At 43.4% G+C, this 18,693-nt stretch overlaps 1 protein-coding gene and 1 pseudogene across 1 annotated transcript; both read right to left on the reverse strand.

The window, feature by feature from the left end:
- Nucleotides 1-602: 602 nt before the first annotated feature.
- On the reverse strand, nt 603-9,243 carry LOC140463273 (interferon-induced protein with tetratricopeptide repeats 5 pseudogene; annotated as a pseudogene).
- Nucleotides 9,244-11,356: 2,113 nt separating this feature from the next.
- LOC140463599 (interferon-induced protein with tetratricopeptide repeats 5-like) lies at nt 11,357-13,281 on the reverse strand. The gene is made up of 2 exons (XM_072557812.1): nt 13,220-13,281; nt 11,357-13,038 (listed from the first exon to the last, which is right to left on the reverse strand). Exon 2 carries the CDS (start codon nt 12,942-12,944, stop codon nt 11,586-11,588), a length of 1,359 nt encoding a protein of 452 aa, XP_072413913.1. The 5' UTR covers nt 12,945-13,038; nt 13,220-13,281; the 3' UTR covers nt 11,357-11,585.
- Between the last annotated feature and the right edge of the window lie 5,412 nt (nt 13,282-18,693).

Below are 18,693 nucleotides of genomic sequence, written 5' to 3' on the forward strand. Positions count from 1 at the left end.
TCTTCACAAAGTGCACAGAAGTGATATGTCTCTGTCGTAATCCATTAATATTAAAATCATATGCTTAAGTGCATAACTACATTTTATATAGAAAAGGTGATGCTTTCATTCCACAGGAGATCCATAGCAATGTTATAATATGGAAGGGGCTCTCAGAACCAGAACAGTTGAGAACTACTGATTCAGGTAAAGCAGAATTTCATTTCATGGTATTTTATTGAAACAACAGAACCTTCACAGCTTCTCATTTTACACTCATTTAAGCAATAATTGAATTCTAAATTTTTAACGATGTAAACAACTTAACCTGAGCTACACTAAAAGAAAAAAGGTGCTTATCGGTTTGCCAGTCAGATTAGCTGAGGTATTGCTATGGGACAAAGAAAGGGAAACTGTACGCTAGCAGAGCTCCCAGGTAATTTATACAAGGCTCAGGGTTTGAACATACCCCTTATCTGTGACAAGTTATTGTGGTCTTTAAAACTGCACTTTACTTGCAATTTTACAGGCGAGTGCAAGACAAAATCTGTGGCAACATGTCTCTCTTCTTGTCAATATTCAAGCTTTGGGCTACTCAGCCCATCTTTGCAATGAATAATGAATTATTTTAATTCGCAAAGAGCATTTTGATATTCTTCATTGTCAGAATCAACCTCCAAGGCTTTCTCAAAGTATTCAATAGCCTTGCATTTCTTCCCATTCAACTGAAAAAGCAACCCCTGCAGACCAAGGGCTTTGCTGTCTCTTGGATTCCTGAGAAGTTGTCTTTCTACTATCCTCTCTAGCCGGCTCCGACATCTTTTCTGTTCATTTGAGTTATATTTGATTTTGAGTCCTTCCAGAAAATGGATGATGGCATTTGATTCTGATCTTTTGGAATACAGTTCAAATAACCCAGCCTGAAGACGTATTGCCTGCTTATTTTCTGGATGAATATTTTCCAGTTTCAGTAGATTGCTGTAGGTCACCTCAGCTTCATGGTACTCCTTATTTAATGAACAAATCACAGCGAAATCTAGCTGTGCATTAATAAATGTTAGTGGGCGGTGCTCAAAAGCCTTTTCAAAATAGTACTTGCATTTTGTGATTAATTCAGCTTTCTGTTGTCTGTGAGGGTCTCTGCGACCTGGATATTTGATCAGTTGAAGCAATTTGCTTTTGTAACACAAACCTATTTGATGGTACAGGAAGGCAGAGTTCGGGGTAATTTTAAGCCCTCTGTTCAACAGCTCCAACGATCTTTTCACATCTCCTTCTCTTCTCAAAAACTTTGCTGCATATCGAAGCACATATGGGAGATCAGGGGACTTCTGCAATGCTTGCTCAACTAATAAGGATGCTTCCTCCTTTTGATTGAACTCTTGTAGTTTTAAAGCTAACAGCACCATGGATTCAGCATGATCAGGATCTAGCTCCAGAACACGTCTAAACTGTTTCATTGATTCAGTGGATTTGTGACTCTCTTGGGTACCCGAAAGTCCTTCCAGACGGGACAGTGCAGTGGCATAGCCAACATTCCACTCAATGTTGTCAGGATCTTCCTCCAGGGCCTTTGTAAAACATTCCTTTGCCTCTTCATAATATTGAGGGGCTGTGGTCAACAGTGACCAGCCCTTCTCCCCGTAAACCTCAGGTATTATTGCTGTAAACCGAGAGGCTTCAGGAAATAGTTTACAGACTGTCTCCAGCTTGTCGAGGTAGGACTGAGCCTCCTCCAGTCGGTCCATGTGATAATAAACCCAGGCATAGTTTCCATAGGTGACCAAGATTCTTTCCTCAAATTCATCTTCATGTCTCTCCTTCAGAATCCTTTCAGCTTCCTTTAAATTCTGAATTGCCTCTTCACAGTTTCCTTGCAGACAGTTTATAAAGGCAAGATGGTTGTAAGACCTGGCTTGATATTTTACACCAGCCTCTATTGAATCTTCTAATCTTTGTTTCATATCATCCCAGTCGATGGTTTCTGTCTGTGGAGTCCACATGAAGTGACAGTGAAGCTGATTGAGACTCACTTTTAACAAATCCTTCTCTGCGTTACTGCAAGAAAATAAAAGCACTCCTAAAAGTGAGCCTGTGATTCATTTCTTTTACAATTTTACATAGTTTATCCTTGGAATTTGTTCTAACACACATCTTTGATAAACATTTGATACAGCTAAAATACTTACCAATGTCCCACCATTAATTCCAACATAAACATTTTTGGATTCTCTCCTGAATAATGTGTTCCACTGAACTTTCTTGGTCTTATCGTAGAATCTCAGCAGGCCCTATCTAAAAATTGCTTCAAGTGGATTAACACGTTTCTCATGGTGACTTCAGGTAAGGGGTCTCCAAATGTAATGTTTTAACCTGATTGACCTTGGGATAGATCAGTGCGTGCAGGAGAAAATCAATATGCCAGCAGGTTGAGAAGTTACCAAAGACCCATTGAGACAGGCCGGAGAACAATTAAACTATGCTAAAGATTAGCTGTCTGCAGAGTTAATCCTGCATTGTGACTATAAGTGTCTGTGCCTGGTTCCCCAAACTGTGGAAGAACCCTGAGGTCAATAAAGCAAGAACACAGTGAAGATGAACAGGGTGGTGAACCTGATGCTTTATAAAAACCTCAAATACTGATTCAAGACAATTACCTCTTTGCCTAGGATGTATACTTATGTATATAAAACATTGCCTAGGATGTTTACTTGTGTGCACAATACATTATGTACACCAGGATTTGTGCTGGAAGTTCACCTTCGTTAATTGTTAGGTGACATCCACTACTTTGCCAACATTTCTGCTCCTTTGGGCATTTCTCTCTATGATCTGCACTGTTGTGCTGTCTCCCTTCACTGAAGCAGACCAACAATTTAAGCAGCTTTACCCTGGTCCTCTGATGAACAACAAGAGGGGCAGTAACAACAGTGTCAGGGACAACAGGAGCAGGAGCTGCCTGCTTCTCAGCTACATGTCACTAAACGGGACGGAGGAGTTAAATACAGCATTCTAGCTGGCTTGAAGCAGTGTCCTCTAGACAGGTTTCACAAGAAGATAGCTCAGCTTTCTGTCCATGGCACTAGGCCTCCTGAGGAGGCTGGGAAAAGTTCTGTTAGTCATTGCTGACCTCTGCAGCCTTTATCTGGTGGCCAGAGGTTGTCAAAGTCATTGTCTGGATATCTTTACTTCCTGCTTCCTCCAGAAATCTACTGGTGTGATCTGCAAACTTTCACAGCTTGTGAGCCGGCACAGTGGCTTGGTGGTTAGCCCTGTTGCTCACAGCGCCGGGGACCCAGGTTTGATTGCACCCTCAGGTGACTGTATTTGTGGAATTTGAGCATTTTCCCAGTGTCTGCATGGATTTCCTCCGGATGCCCTGGTTTCCTTCCACAAACCAAAGATGCGCAGGTAGGTGGATTGGCCATGCTAAATTCCTATACTGTTCAGGGATGTGTAGGTTAGGTGTATTAGTCATAATAAATGTGGTGTTAAGGGGATAGGGTATTGGGTGTGGGTTTGGGTGAAATGTTCTTCAGAGGGTCAGTGTTGATGTGATGGGCTGAATGGCCTGCTTCCACATTCTGGGCTTTCTCTGATTCTGTCCAACACAACTGACAGCCGTCATGTTTGCCTCCCTCCTGGTGAAGGTGGTCAGATTGAGAATGCTAGTGAAATAGCAATGGCTGGATTCTCCCAGCTTCTTATAGGCTTCAATAGAAATGACTGAACAATAGAAAGTTGAAATGAACTTCTTGGTGCTTCATATGAAAAATAAATTGGTAATTTGAGTTAGATATTTATTTTGTCACTGTGGGGGACATGAACTGAAGAAAATAGCATTGAATGAATGCACAGCAGAAATTTGCCAAAAGGAAACCAACTCTAGCTGTGGCAGCTGAGTGAGAGACTTTATCATGGAGACAAAAATGAAACACTCAATGAGGTATGCATGTCTATCAAGTTATTGCTGGGGTAAAAGAGATTAATCTTTCTTTCTGATTTTTGTAATGAAATCATTCCAATGATTTTTATATAGTTCAATATATGTTGTGGTTTTCTTTTACCTTTTGTGTAGTAAACGTTTATTTGCTTTTGTTAAAAGTACACTGACCATCTCTTGACAATATTTTGGGCGGCATGGTGGCTCAGTGGTTAGCACTGCTGCCTCATAGCGCCAGGGACCCAGGTACAATTCCCACCTTGGGTGACTGTGTGGAGTTTGCGCATTCTCCCCGTGTCTGTGTGGGTTTTCTCCGGGTGCTCTGGTTTCCTCCCACAATCCAAAGATGTGCAGGCCAGGTGAATTGGTCATAGTGTCAGGGGTAAATGTGGGGTCTGGGTGGGTTGCTCTTCGGAGGGTCAGTGTGGACTTGTTGGGCTGAAGGGCCTGTTTCCATACTGTAGGCAATCTAATCTAATATTTTCAGTATCTGACCTCCATAGGAAAGGGAAGAATACAAGTTCTGGTCTATCGAGCTGGGTTTCACTCTGGCTTTTGATTTGTGACACTGTCAGCTTGGAATCAGAATAAGCTGAAATAGAAATTTCCTACTTTGGTTCCTGTCTCCAACACAAGTTTGTTGGGATGTGTGCCCCAAGCATTCTACTCATGAAACACAAAGATTCAATAATGGTAATGCATTAAAATCATGGCAAGACCCAGGAAAGGTAAATTGGTTTGAGAGGGGTTACAGCACAAACCGATGAGAAGCATACCAACCCTTAAAAGGTTAAATTAACAGCTTAGGTTGCATCAACTTGGTTTGAATTCATTCACTTTTGAAACAGATAGTCAAGATGTTCAGAAACAATTCATCAGTTCCAGATTTCCTGTCCCTTTCCTACTCAAAATATAATCACCTGACCCCCATTCCACAATGGTCCTTTCGTCCTCAAGCTGCTCCTACAATGTCCTTCCTATACCTCCCTCCCTGAGCTGCCTTAGTCCTCCATCTTGTTATGTTGAACCCTTCCATCAGTACTCACTTTCAACGTTCCCCTTAGCTAGTTCCAATGTCCTGAAGCATAATATCTTACTAAACCACGCATCTTTCTACCCTCCTCAAACTCCCAATTTTGAGAGAGGCGGGGAGGGTGAGGAGAAGGCTAAAGATTCCTGGAGAATCTGCGCTGGGAAGTTGTAGTTTTGTGGAAATTAATAGCAGGTACATCACATTATTTCATTGTGGCGTTCTCCATCTTGGAGCTGATCAAATTGTCAACAGCCAGGAATCAAAAGAATGAGGAGGTTTCAACGAGGCACATTTGGGGTAAAATTGAAATGATGAAGAACAGGGATTTGGGATTGGGATTGACCGATCATATCTGCTTGACAACATGTGTAGAATATTTTACTCAACATTATGACAGTATGGAGTTGAAGCTTCGCTTTGTATTTTCTGCAAAATCTGAGTTGAAATTAAGGTCGATCGCTACTTAAAAGATTACCTGATGGAATACTATAAATAGATCAGCCTTTTGCCTTGCAGTTCCTCCCGTACAGCAGTAAACACTTACCTGTACGCTTCACTGTGAGAAATGACACTGCTTTAAGGGTTTCAACTCCTTTGTAATTTATACCGAAGTATTTGTAAAAGCAAACTCCTTGTTCAATAGTCTGTGTGTCTAACTGTCTAAAGCAGATAGAATTTCAATGATTTTTACCTCATTATGTTGATCAAATGGCAAATTCCTGCTACAGCAAACCCTTCACTGGTCAGATGATTGGAAGTAATGCTCGATGTGCCACAATTTCCAGGTGTTTTCTTCCGTGACTATGAAACTAGAAACTGAAACTATTTCACCAAAGTATCTCCAGGGAGAGAGGTGCTGGAATATGGATATGTATAATATCATAGGTTCCTATTGTTCCAATTATCCACACAGACCTGTGCATTCACACAGAAACACACAAGCGCAACTTGTTTGATGAATCTCCATTTTACCTGTTTACCATATTTCTCAGACCCTTTGTTGGAATCCCCTGATGTGAGATGCTTTAATAGCTCTCCCATGATGAATTGACCTCAGCATCTCCAACACCTGGAGTTGGAAACTCAAAGCTGCTCAGCCCCTTTAACTAGGGCAGCACCACTCTCCCACCTGAGCACTGACATTATGCCCCACTCCCGGGCATTAAGGGACTGGACGCTTCTAGAACATTTCCCCCCAAGCCTTTCCCATCATGCTAATGGCAAAGAGCCTTGATCCGGATCTTTTGCACTTCGTTCCCTTAATGGTGGCTTCAGATTTTATACAATAGTCTTTTGTTGGAGTAAATCAGGTTTTCGGAGTTGGGGCAATTTTACTTAGAGCAAAGGAGATTGAGCAGCTATTTAATGGAGGGGTACAAGCTTGTGACAGGTTTCAAGGTAGACGTAATGATACAATGAGAGCTGAGGGGGGCTCAGATTTAACATTTTGGGCAAGAAATGCAGTGCAGAAACATAGAATCCCTACAGTGTGGGAGCAGGCCATTCAGCCCATTGAGTTCACACCTACCCTCTGAAGAGCATCCCACCTAGACCCAGTGTGTCCCTGTAACCCTGCATCCCCCGTGTCTAACTCACCCAGCCTGCACATCCCTGGACATTACAGGCCAATCCACCCAACCTGCACATCTTTGGACTGTGAGAGGAAAACGAAGCACCCGAAGGATACCCACAGGTTAAATGTGCAAACTCCACACTGACGAGGTTGGAATCAAACCCGTTGCTGTGAGGCAGCAGTGCTAACCACTGAGCCGCTGCGCTGTCCCGGAGAAGAACACTTACACAAGTCGCAGTAATGACCAGTAAGCTGAGCACAGGATAGCTCTGAGAATTTGGAAGCAGCTTGGGATTTTGGTACAAAATATGAGAGGTTTTTTTTGTATTTTGTAAGGTCTTTTTATAGGATAAGTTGAAGCCCAGGATCGGGGCGTGGGCGGGGAGGGGGGCAGCAGAAAGGAAAGAGTGACATTAGAGGAAATAATTGGACTTTCATGGGTTACTTTCAAATTGAAGGTAAATGGGAGAAATGTTTACATAGTGCAAATTAAAGACCAGTTGGAAACTGTTAAAAAACAAATTAAGAACTAAGTAGATAAAATAGAGCTGCATAGGTGGTGCGCCCTGGCGACATATTTTTTCCGCCAGGTGCGTAACCTCAACTACGACACGCAGCTCTTGTTCGTCGACCGTGACGGTTTGGAGGTCGCCCTCAAGACGCTGCCTGTCTTTTACCAGGACCTGATCACTGTCTGGAACATGGTCGAATCGCGCCGCGCCTACCCTCCGGCTGGAGTAGCGGCTGTCATCAGGGAGCCGTTGCTCAGGAATCCGCACCTCCGTACTCGCGGGTTCGAGTGGCTGTTGGAGGGGAGGGCCGTGGCGGCGAGGGCGACCAGGGTCAGGGACGTGCTGGATGCCGGGGGCCTGGGCTGGACGCTGCCGCAGGACATAGTGAGCAGGGCAGCGGTAGACGTCCGGTACGTGGCCGCCGCCATCCGACACCTTAAAACGGCGGTGCTCGGACCCGACGTAGTGCACCAGTTGGAGGACGCTCAGGTGTTCGGTGGGATCCCGTCCGCGCTCACCCCAGCCCGGACGGAATTTCACATTGGCCCCAAGGTCCCGTACTTCCCGCGGCAGCCTGTGCCCCACAACCTGAGCCGCCTCCGGAATTTTAATTTTGTTCCCTTCAAAGATGTGAAAAGAAAGACCCTGTATAGACTGCTGCTGCACACCGTCCACCTCTTCTCGCTCATCCACCGTCCGGACACACCTTGGCGTGCCCATTTGCCACCGGGCAGTGGGGATCCCCAGTGGAGGGCTCTCTACGCGGGAGTCCTCCCCCTTTCTCTCGGGGATCTGGGGTGGAGGGTGCTGCACGCAGCAGTCCCCTGCAACCGTAGATTGCGGTGGTTCACGGACTCCCAGCCCAACTGCTTGTTCTGTGGCGCTGTGGAGTCCGTGGACCATGTATATATTGGGTGTGGGCGTTTGCACTCCCTTTTTGATTTTCTTAAAAACCTCCTCCTCTGCTTTTGGTTGCACTTCAGGCCCACGCTCCTGATCTTCGGGCACCCGGTACGGAGGAGGGAGGGCAGGTCCGAGGACCTCCTCGTGGGTCTGCTCCTGGGCCTGGCCAAACTGGCCATCAACAGGTCCAGGCAGCAGGCTGTGGAGGGGGTCGTTAGGGCCGAGTGCCTGCCCCTCTTCCGGGGTTACGTGAGAGCCCGGGTGTCCTTGGAGAAGGAGCATGCGGTGTCCACCAACACCCTGGAGTCGTTCAGGGAGAGGTGGGCGCCGCAGGGAGTGGAGTGCATCATTTCTCCCTCCAACTCTATTTTGATTTAGTCCCTACCCTCCCCTTCACCTTTTTGATCACACAGCATTGACCTTTGATGAGAAGGGCAGTGCTTGTCACTGGTCACTCGGGTGTTTTCATATCTTCCTGGTGGTGGAAATTGAATAAAGATTCATGCACTTTGTGTCTCTCACTGTGTTTCACACCTGCACACACATACCATGGGTGCTGGGGAAAAATAAGCACTACCGCAGTTAGGCGGTAGTGTGGGGGGTTTAAAAAAAAATAGGAAGAAAAAAAAGAAAAAAAATATAGCTGCAGGATGTATTGTGAATTCGGTGGAAGGTCACAAAAATAACTCTACAGGTCAGGTGATGCAAATTAACACCTTTATTAGCTTTATATATATATATTTATTGGTCAGTAAATATATTAAGCAACAAGTGTATATTAAGTTGTAAAGACATCTTAATGATCTACATGATATTTTTAGTAGATTAGAAACATATGCAAACAAATGAATAGATCTATTAATCTACTTTAGACATGCTCAAGATATCTAACAATGAATCTCAGTGCCTTCTGCCCATTAGGGACCCCGTTTTGGAACGGCTGAAGAATTCAGAGTTCCTGACACAGTTGCCATCTCAGTCCGAAGTGGTCTCCAACGAGTGCTACAGAGTCCTCGATGTTGCTACCATACTGCATGCTTTCAGTACTTTCTCAGACAACCATCCTCCAAGTGGTTGTGTCACGTGGTTTCCCAACAGCTGAAACAACTGTTTCATACTAAACCAGTGATTTTCAATTCAGTTGTTTTCAATTGCTCATTGTTATGTTCAATGAACTCTTAATAATAAATCCTTAAAGATTTGGTTTGACCATATCATTTTTAATCCTACCAATACACAGGGCCAGGTGATGTGTTTTACCTGCATCGTGTGGGAGGTGGTGAACTCCTTTGTTGTTCATAATGACCACGTCTGCAGCAAGTGCTTGAGGAAGTCCGACTCAGAGTTGATGAGCTGGAGTCTGAGCTTCAAACACTGCGACATTTCAAGGAAGCAGAGAGTTACCTGGGTGCTGTGTTTCAGGAGACAGTCACACCTTCAGTTTAACTCCCTTGAATTCAGTCAGCTGACAGGGACAGGAGGGTGACTGTCAGTGAGGCAAGTGGACGGAACCAGGAGGTAGTGCTGAACGAGCCTCAGCCGTTTAATTGTCTAACAGAGTTGAGATTCTTGCTCCCTATGTGGGTGAGAGTAAGGACAGTAAGGAAGATAAGCAAACTGACCATAGCACTGTGGTACCATTCGGGGGGTGGGGGAAAGAGAAATGTAGTCGCAATTAGGGATAGTATAGTCAGGGGAATAAACAGGATGGAACAGTCCTAGAGGCTGTATTGCCTGGCTACAGGATATCTCCTCTGGGCTGCAGAGCAAGCTGGAATGGGAGGGGAAGATCCCATTGTTGTGGTCCACAGAGGTATCAATGATGCAGGTGGAAAGAGGAAAGAGATTCTGCTGAGGGAATATAAGCAGCTTGGGGCAAAATTGAAAAGCAGAACCAAAAAAGGTATTAATAATCTCTGGGCTACAACCTAAGCCACGAGCAAATTGGCACAAGGTCACTGATATCAAAGAGATAAACGTGTGATTGATGTGGGAGAAACAGGTTTGAATTCATGGGACATTGGCACCAGCCCTGGGGAAGGAGGGAGCTGTAACAATGTGATGGGCTCCACCTGAACTATGCTGCGACCAAAATCCTTTAGCCTTGGGGATAGGGTTCAGTTGCATAGAAAAAAAATAAAAGTGGGGTGAGAGCTGAGCAGAGGCGATTAATGTTTCCAGAGCAAGAAATAGGAGAGAGAGTGTGGAAAGCATCAGGAATGTAACTTCAGGCATAGCAGATAAAGGGACAATATTAAGAATTTGGACAGTCAATGAGGGTGTTGTAATTAAATGTATACAGCATATGAAACAAGGTAAATAACCTTCTAGCATCTGAGGAGCAGGAGAATCGACGTTTTGGGCAGAAGTCTCATCAAGAAGACATCCTGATGAAAGGCTTATGCCCAAAACGTCGATTTTCCTGCTCCTTGGATGCCGCCTGACCTGCTGTGCTTTTCCAGCACCATACTCTCAACTCTGATCTCCAGCGTCTGCAGTCCTCACTTTCTCCAAATGAGCTTGTTACACAGATTGAAATTGGTTGTTGTGGGTATCACAGAGATGTGGGTATCACAGAGATATGGCTACAAGGCACTCAGGGCTGGGATCAGAACCTGTATCCAATGATACGAGTCCTATCAAAGGAAGAGGCAGATGGACAGAGGGGGTGGGTTGCTTTGTTAGTAAGAAATGAAATTAAATCAATAGCATCAAGTGATATAGAGTCAGAAAGTGTAGAACCTGTGTGTGTAGAGGAACCACAAAGGGAAAAGGACCCTGATAGGTGTAATGTTCAGGCCACCTGGCAATAGTCAGAATTTGGGAAGAAAATAAATCAGGAGATAGAAAAGGTGTGTCAGAAAAGCTGTATTCCAATAATCATGGGGGACTTCAATGTACAGGTTGGTCATGGATCCCAAGGAAAGGAATTTGTGGAATGTCTACCAAATGGTTTTCTGGAGTAGATTTTGGTAGAGTCCATGATGGAACTCTGAAGTGACACAAAGGGAAATGATTATTTTTCTTTGCACATGAATCCCCCACCAGGCCCCACTATAATAACTTGGGGCTTCCCCACACTGTCTCCCAACATATCCCTTTTCCATTCCATGTGATGGACCCAGAATCTCTTTCAAAACGCCCGCCTGCACACTGATGGCCAAGCACATGAATGCAGTTTAGAATTTAAAATATCCTGAGACAGACATTAGCAGCAAAGGGTCAGTTTTGTAACTCCTTCACAACACACCAAAAAACAAACTGGAGTTTAAATCAGGCTCATTAAGCGTTCATAATTGAATTAAAAACAGTTTCTTTTCAGCTGTGTCCAATTGGATCAATTAACCCAAATCCCCAAAAACTCAAATGTTTTTGTTTCTTTCCACACAGAGCAATAACTCTTGGGTGTCAGAAACTAATGGTTAGTTCACCAGTGAGGACAACATTCCTGAATAAAGCAGACGTTTAGAATAACTAAAATACAATTAGCCATCTGAAAATTATACACAGGAATAATATGCTCAATTGAAAAATATCTAAGCAAAATGTAAGTGAATTGGATACCAGGTAAAAGCTGATTATAGATCAGAGAGTATTAATTCATCTTTCAGCTGAACTTTAGCTGGCAAGTTCATTACTGAGCTAGATAGAAAGACGTAATTCACAAAGGGCACTGAGATATTCTTCATTGCCTTGATCAAATTGCAAGGCCTTTTCAAAGTATTCAACAGCTTTGCGCTTCTTCCCATCCAGTTGATGCAGGAAGCCAAGAGCACCAAGGGCCTCGCTATCTCGTGGATTCCTGTGAAGTCGTCGTGTTGCGATCCTCTCCAAATTTTCACAGCATTTTTTTCTTTCCATGGAATTGTAATTGACTTTCATTCCTTCCAGAAAATGGGCGATGGCTTTTGATTCTGCTCTTTTCTGGAACAGTTGAAATAATCCAGCTTGTAAACATATTGCTTGCCTATTCTCTGGACGGATATCTTTCAGTTTCAGGAGATTGTTGTAGATCTTCTCTGCTTCAGGAAACTCTTCATTTAGTGAACATATTCCTGCAAAATCCAATTGTGCCTTAATAAAGGTTAATGGCCGATGCTTGAAAGCATTTTTAAAATGAGACTTGCAAAGTTTGATCAGTTCAACTTTCTGTTGAAAAGCAGGATTGTTAGGGTTTTTGCTGAGTGGATTTTTGAGCAATGACATTAGTTTCTTTCTGTAACACAGACCAAATTGATGGTGTAAGAAGGTAGAGTTGGGAGTAATTTCCATTGCTGTCTTCAACACTTTCAAAGCTTTTTCAACATCTCCTTTGATTCTGTAAAACTTTGCTGCATATCGAAGCACGTGTGGGAGATCAGTAGACTTCTGCAACGCTCGTTCAACTAATGTGGTTGCTTCCCCCTCTTGACTTAACTCTTGTAGTTTTAAAGCTAACAACACCATGGCTTCAGCATGATCAGGATCTAGCTCCAGCACACGTCTAAGCTGTTTCATTGATTGAGTGGGTTTATGACTCTCAGGGGTTCCAGAAAATTCTTCCAGACGATACAGAACAGTGGCATAGCCAATATTCCACTCAATGTTGTCAGGATCCTTCTCTAGAGCCTTTTTAAAACATTCCTTTGCCTCTTCATAATATTGGCCAGCAGATTTCAACAGTGACAAACCCTTCTCTCCGTAAAGCTCAGGTATCATTGCTGTAAACCGAGAGGCTTCAGGAAATAGTTTACAGACTGTCTCCAGCTTGTCGAGGTAGGACTGAGCCTCCTCCAGTCGGTCCATGTGATAATAAACCCAGGCATAGTTTCCATAGGTGACCAAGATTCTTTTCTCAAATTCATCTTCATGTCTCTCCTTCAGAATCCTTTCAGCTTCCTTTAAATTCTGAATTGCCTCTTCATATTTTCCTTGCTGACAGTTTATAAAAGCAAAGTGATTGTAAAACCGGGCTTGAGGTTTCACACTTGTCTGTATTGTATCTTCTAATCTTTGTTTCATATCATCCAAGTCGATGGCTTTTTTCTTCGGAGTCCATGTGAAGTGACATTGAAGCTGATCGAGATTCACTTTCAACGCATCCTTCTGTGTGGCGCTGCAGGAGAATAAAATTCATCACAATTTAGCTTATGCCAGCTTATGCATTTCCCCTCCATCGACACCTAACCTCTACAAACTCAATGACAATGAAACCACGGGTTATGCAGCCCAGAAACTGAGAAGGGTTCCCTTGGCTGGTTTTGCATCTGTTTCCTTTCTAATGGCTGACCTACTACCTGTTGTTTTCTCATCAAATGCACAGCGACATCTCAGGAACAGGAGCATTTTTCAAGCACTCCATCTGCCTTTTTTTTTCAAATATGTCTACTTCTCACCAGGAGGTGTCTCATTGCCAAATCCTAAGTGTTATTTCGAAAGTAGTTCACTTCTATAATATCAGTCTCAGTGACTCTCTCTTGGAGTGACTATGGGAACGTTCATTCTCCAACCTAACATGTAGCAAATGTACATACCTTTAAAACAGGAAAGATAGTTTATCATGAAATATCCTCAGCATTTTACAGCACTGTTGGATAGATATTCATTTCCCTCCCTGACTGGATTGTCTGCATTTGGGTGTTTTGGGGAGGTGCATGTGCTCATGAAATTCAGCATGAGGCATTGACATTGCTTATTTGATCTCCATCCCCAGCCCTTATGAATTTCAAATTGAATGGGGTTGGGGGAAGCACTGGCTGGTGTTAGCCAAGGCCCTGAGGGTTTTGTTTGTCTATTGGAGCCTTCTTTTCCAAGATCCAACTTCTCTTTTCCCTTCACTATTTATCATCTATATTAATGAACGTGGAGCGGGGAGCAAAGAGTAATGTATCCAAATTTGCTTATAGTAAAAGAATTAGCTGGGAGGGCATGGTGCAACGAGGAAATGAGGAATCTGCAAAGGGACGTAGGTAGATTGAGTGAGGGGACAAAACTTTGGCAGATGGACTCTAATATAGGGAGATTTGAGTGCATGCACTTTAGTAGGAAGAATCCAAAGGCAGACTAATATTTAAATGGAGGCAGACTCCAAAAAAAGTAAAGTGCTGAGAGACCTGGGTGTTATTGTGCATGAAACACCAAAAGTTATCATGTAAGTTATTGCAAAGTTAGTAGGTATAAAATTGTAAAATGGGGAAAGCATTGCGTGGTCCCTTTAAAAGATGTTTTTTCTCTGTGCTTCGCGATTCAAAAAGGACGTCTGTGGGTTTGCAGGTACACAGAGCCCCTGAATTGAAACATTTGTATTAAAAGAGCTGTGAGGTTTGTAATCCAGGTATAAGCTTTGTTTTGCTGTCAAGACAACAAGTTCGAATTTAGCCAATCAATTTAAATCAGACCCTGAACTAACAAAAACCTATTAAATTTAAATCTAATGGTTTTGACAACTAAGGACCAATCCAATTGTAAAAATGTTGATAGATCATCAAAAGTATAAAAGAAGAGGGCATTTGAAAATCAATAGAAGAACCAACTGCCATCTTCCAAGAGATATTAGCTCTCAGCTCTTAGAGTAAGCACCATCTATTTACCATGGTATTGTGGCACACCATCCAAATTCCTGACACAAGAATTCGAAGGAGAAGGCATTCCTGATAGAAAATCAATGAGAAAACACAGAACATTCCAGAAGATGTAATCTGGCTGTAATTTAGAGAGACTCAATTCTAATTTTTATTTTAGTTTATGTAAGTGGGGCTTGAATTTATTGGAACAGCATACCATTAGGGTTTTGTTTTATTTGGGAATAGTTAGTAGTTAAGGGGGAATTGTTTGCTTCATTGGCGGTTCAGTTAATTTGTTCACTGTTAAAGTTAGGTAAGTGAATTGTTACTAGTTGATTATAGAGTGTATGAAAGGAGTTTGTTTAATTTAACCACTTCTTTATAACAGCTTGAAGATAAGAGGCCGGTTATACCACTTTTCACACTTCCTTTAATAAATTATAGGGCAAGGTGAGCCTTTCTGGGTGTTTTGGTTTTAGCTCTCAGAGGGAGATCAATCTCCACTTTATAACAAGGTGTATCAAGTAAGTGCAATTATGGCATTCATTGCTAGGGAGTTGGAGTTTAAAAACAGGGAAGTCTTATTACAACAGGATGTTGGTAAGGCTACACCTGTTTTCATCCATACATTTAATACAGAATATACTGTATTGAGTGGTGCTGGAAAAACACAGCGGGTCAGGCAGCTTCCAAGGAGCAGGAGAGTCGACATTTTGGACATAGGTCCTTCATCAGGAAGTGGGGGTGTGGGGGAGGGGGCAAGGACGCTGAGTGATAAATGGGAGAGAGGGTGGGGCTGGGGGGGAAAGGTAGCTTGGAAGGTGAAAGGTACATGAATGCGGGGTGTGATGGTGATAGGTCACTGGGGAGGGTGGAGCGGAGAGGTGGGAAGGAAGATGGACAGGTAGGACAGGTCAAGAGGATGGTGCCAAGTTGGAGGGTTAGATCTGCAATAAGGTGGGGGGGGAGGGGAAATGAGGAAACTGGTCAAGTCAATGTTGATGCCGTGTTGTTGGAGGTTCCAAGACAGAATATGAGGCGTCCATTGTCCAGGCATCAGGTGACTTGGATTTGGTGGTGGAAGAGGCCCAGGGCTCGCAAGTCCTTGGCAGAGTGGGAGGGGACATTGAAGTGGTCAGCCATGGGGTGGTGGGGTTGTTGAGTGCTTGTGTGGCCTAAACATTGACTTTCCTGCTCCTCAGATGCTGACTGACCTGCTGTGCTTTTCCAGTGCCACACCTTTTGACTCTGATCTCCAGCATCTGCAATCCTCACTTTCTCCCTGTATTGGAGACAGTTCAAAAGGGATTCACTCAGCTGGGATGAAGGGTTGACTTATCAAGGACAGCTAAACAGGTTCAGCCTTTATTTGTTACAATTTAGAAAAATGAGGAATGATCTTATTGACATGTACAGGATTGTGAGTGGACTTGACAGGGTAGATGCTGTGACTATGTTTCCACTCAGAGGGTTGTGAATGTCTGGAATTCTTTATCCAAGTGAGTTGTGGAGGCTGCATCACTGAAAGGATTTAAAGAGGAGGGAGGTAGAGTTTTGAAATATTAAGGAATTGAGGGCTATGAGGAGCTGACACTAAAGAGGATCTGAGGCCAGGGGCAGTTCAGCCATGATCTTAAATATTGGCCTACACTTGCTCCTATTTCTTACATTATTATGTTTCCTCCCCACCACCAGCTTCTCAAATCCTACTCCCAGACCCCAAGGCTCCACCTTGTTTGGGGACTGCCTGCAGTCCCAGTAGTGACAAGATTAGAGTGGTGCTGGAAAAGCACAAGCAGGTCAGGCAGCATCCGAGGAACAGGAAAATAACCATTTCGGGCAAAAGTCCTTCATCAGGAATGAGGCCACAATGAGGATTGACTCTAATCTCCACCATCTGCAGTACCCACTTCCACCTTCGTGCAGTCCCAATAATGGCCACCATTCAACCTTGGCGCTGCTGGGACAACAGAGCTGCTGCCTGACAAAAGTGGCTAGTTGCTCTCGAAGGCAGGGCCTTACTCCTGATATATGTGAGAAAGTCTTTTTTGAAAGCAATTTCTGCTGTTCCCAGCAATATTAATGAAGGGCAGCAGCTGCCTGTATCTGGAGTGGACTCCCTTTGACACTTTTTGTGAGAATGAGGAGTGTGAAGAGTCCAAAGAACTGCGTAAAATCCTGCCCTACATTTAGTAAACTTATTCTAATCTGGATGAATATCATCCAGTACAGCATTCTTCAGCAAAGTTAAAAATCACACAACACCAGGTTATAGTCCAACAGGTTTAATTGGAAGCACACTAGCTTTCGGAGCGACGCTCCTTCATTAGGTGATAGTCGGACTATCACCAGTCCAACACCAGCATCTCCAAATCATTCTTCAGCAAGGCAGACTTGAGCTGGTGATTCAGATGATGTTAAGGTTTCTAGGGTATTATTTGAAGCAAAAGCAATAGTTGCACTTTCCAACAATCTCCCTTTCCCCGAGCTACACCACCGAAAACAGCTGGTGGCCATTCATTGTGTTGCTATCTTTGAACGCCTTTGTAAATTAAGCAGCACAGATCCTCGCCATCACAAAGACCATCTAGATCTATCCCTCTAGCATCACCTTGTCTGCAAGTGCAGCAGCCCACCTTCTACTGAACCCCTCACACATTAGACTCAATTACCTAAAAGATTTCCCGGCCACTTTCTCATCTGCTGCACTTCACAAAGTTCTGTGACATGCGTAAGTTCCTCTCCTCCATCATCCATTACGTTTGGTCTTTCTGACTTCCATTGGCTCCAGTTCACAAATATCACAGAAGGAATAATGTCACCCTGGTGTTCAAGTCCCTTCATGATCTCACTCTTGCCTGTCTCTGTGATCTCCTTCAGCCCTAGAATTCTCTGAGAGCTCTGCATTCACCAATCTCTGGTCTTGTGTCCATCCCCCTCTCACCCACTGTTGGGTTCAGCCCCGAGAGTTCCAAAATCTCAGAATTCAAGACAACCTCTCCTTGAAAATTACCCATTCTATTCAACTTATTTTCACCCTCTAAGCAGTTCCTTTTTTTTCTTTGTATCAGTTCTTGCCTCAGTTTTTGTCTGATTACATTCCTGTGCCGCTGTAATACACTAAATTAAGAAAAATGGTATACCTTTAAAGCAGCTTAGTAACACAGCGGTCTGTGTTTTATTCTCTGTCCAGTCATACAGTTAGTCTGTTAGCTAAACTACCAGCCATTCTGCTGGTCATTCTGAGAATCAGAAAGTCAACAATATATGGAATATAGCAGCAATCTAAGTGGGCATATAACCCAGACTGCATATGCAAGTTTAAAGTATCATATTATGTTCATTGTTATTTGTTAATAAACTCCAATTATATTTATTTCAAAAACAGTACAACTCTCTGCAGTATGTGTTACAAGCACTAACGTAGAGATAACCACATCATATCAAAAGGTGCTACATAAATGCAAGTTATTGTCACACAACTGAGTTATCATATTTCCCCTCAAATCTACAATGAATGTATTTCAAAATAAATAATTTCACCTGAATGGTAGAGGGACATTCCTACAAGATGTGATGAGGTGTTAGTTCAATGCAAACTTTTTTGTGCTTTCTTGCTGTCCAATCCATACAGGCATCCTTCATCCTTCAGCCAGCCCAGCTCATTCTCTACTCCATCTACCCCATGTGCATGTGGCCATTCTCCACCAATTCCACCCCGCCCCCATCCTTTCTGTAATTCCCAACCAGTTCCTAGTGAATATCCAGCCTTTGCCTTTCACTTCAAACTACCACACCTGGCTTTTCCTGCGGGTAAATGAGTTTTCTTTTCCTGCACTGTACTAAGGTTAAGGCGCAGTGTGCGGTATGAAATTCTGTGGGTTTTTGTTAAAACTATGAAGTATTAGTCTCTGCAGTGCTAGCTCAGAGAGCCTGCGATGCGATCCTTTGGCCAAACATCCCAGAGGCCCAGAAAACAAAGTCAGATGTTGTGTTTTTCAGTGTCCCAGCTGACTGTGCACCCATATTAAGGCTTTTTGTTTTCTCTGGTGGCCTCCTGCTCATTATAATTTGGGAAAAACACTCTTTATTTGTGCTCACCCTGATACTTCAGAGCAATATTTTCAAACTTTTTCCAGCTGGTCTTAGCCATTGTGATACCTCATGCATTTGTTAAGTCTAAGTCGGCAAATTGCGGGTTCAATCCC

The sequence above is a fragment of the Chiloscyllium punctatum genome, chromosome 38, assembly GCF_047496795.1.
Source record: "Chiloscyllium punctatum isolate Juve2018m chromosome 38, sChiPun1.3, whole genome shotgun sequence".
NCBI classification, from domain to species: domain Eukaryota; kingdom Metazoa; phylum Chordata; class Chondrichthyes; order Orectolobiformes; family Hemiscylliidae; genus Chiloscyllium; species Chiloscyllium punctatum.

Coding starts and splice junctions, on each gene's coding strand:
- LOC140463599 (XM_072557812.1), bottom strand. CDS start 12,944: ATGAAACAAAGATTAGAAGATACAATACAGACAAGTGTGAAACCTCAA.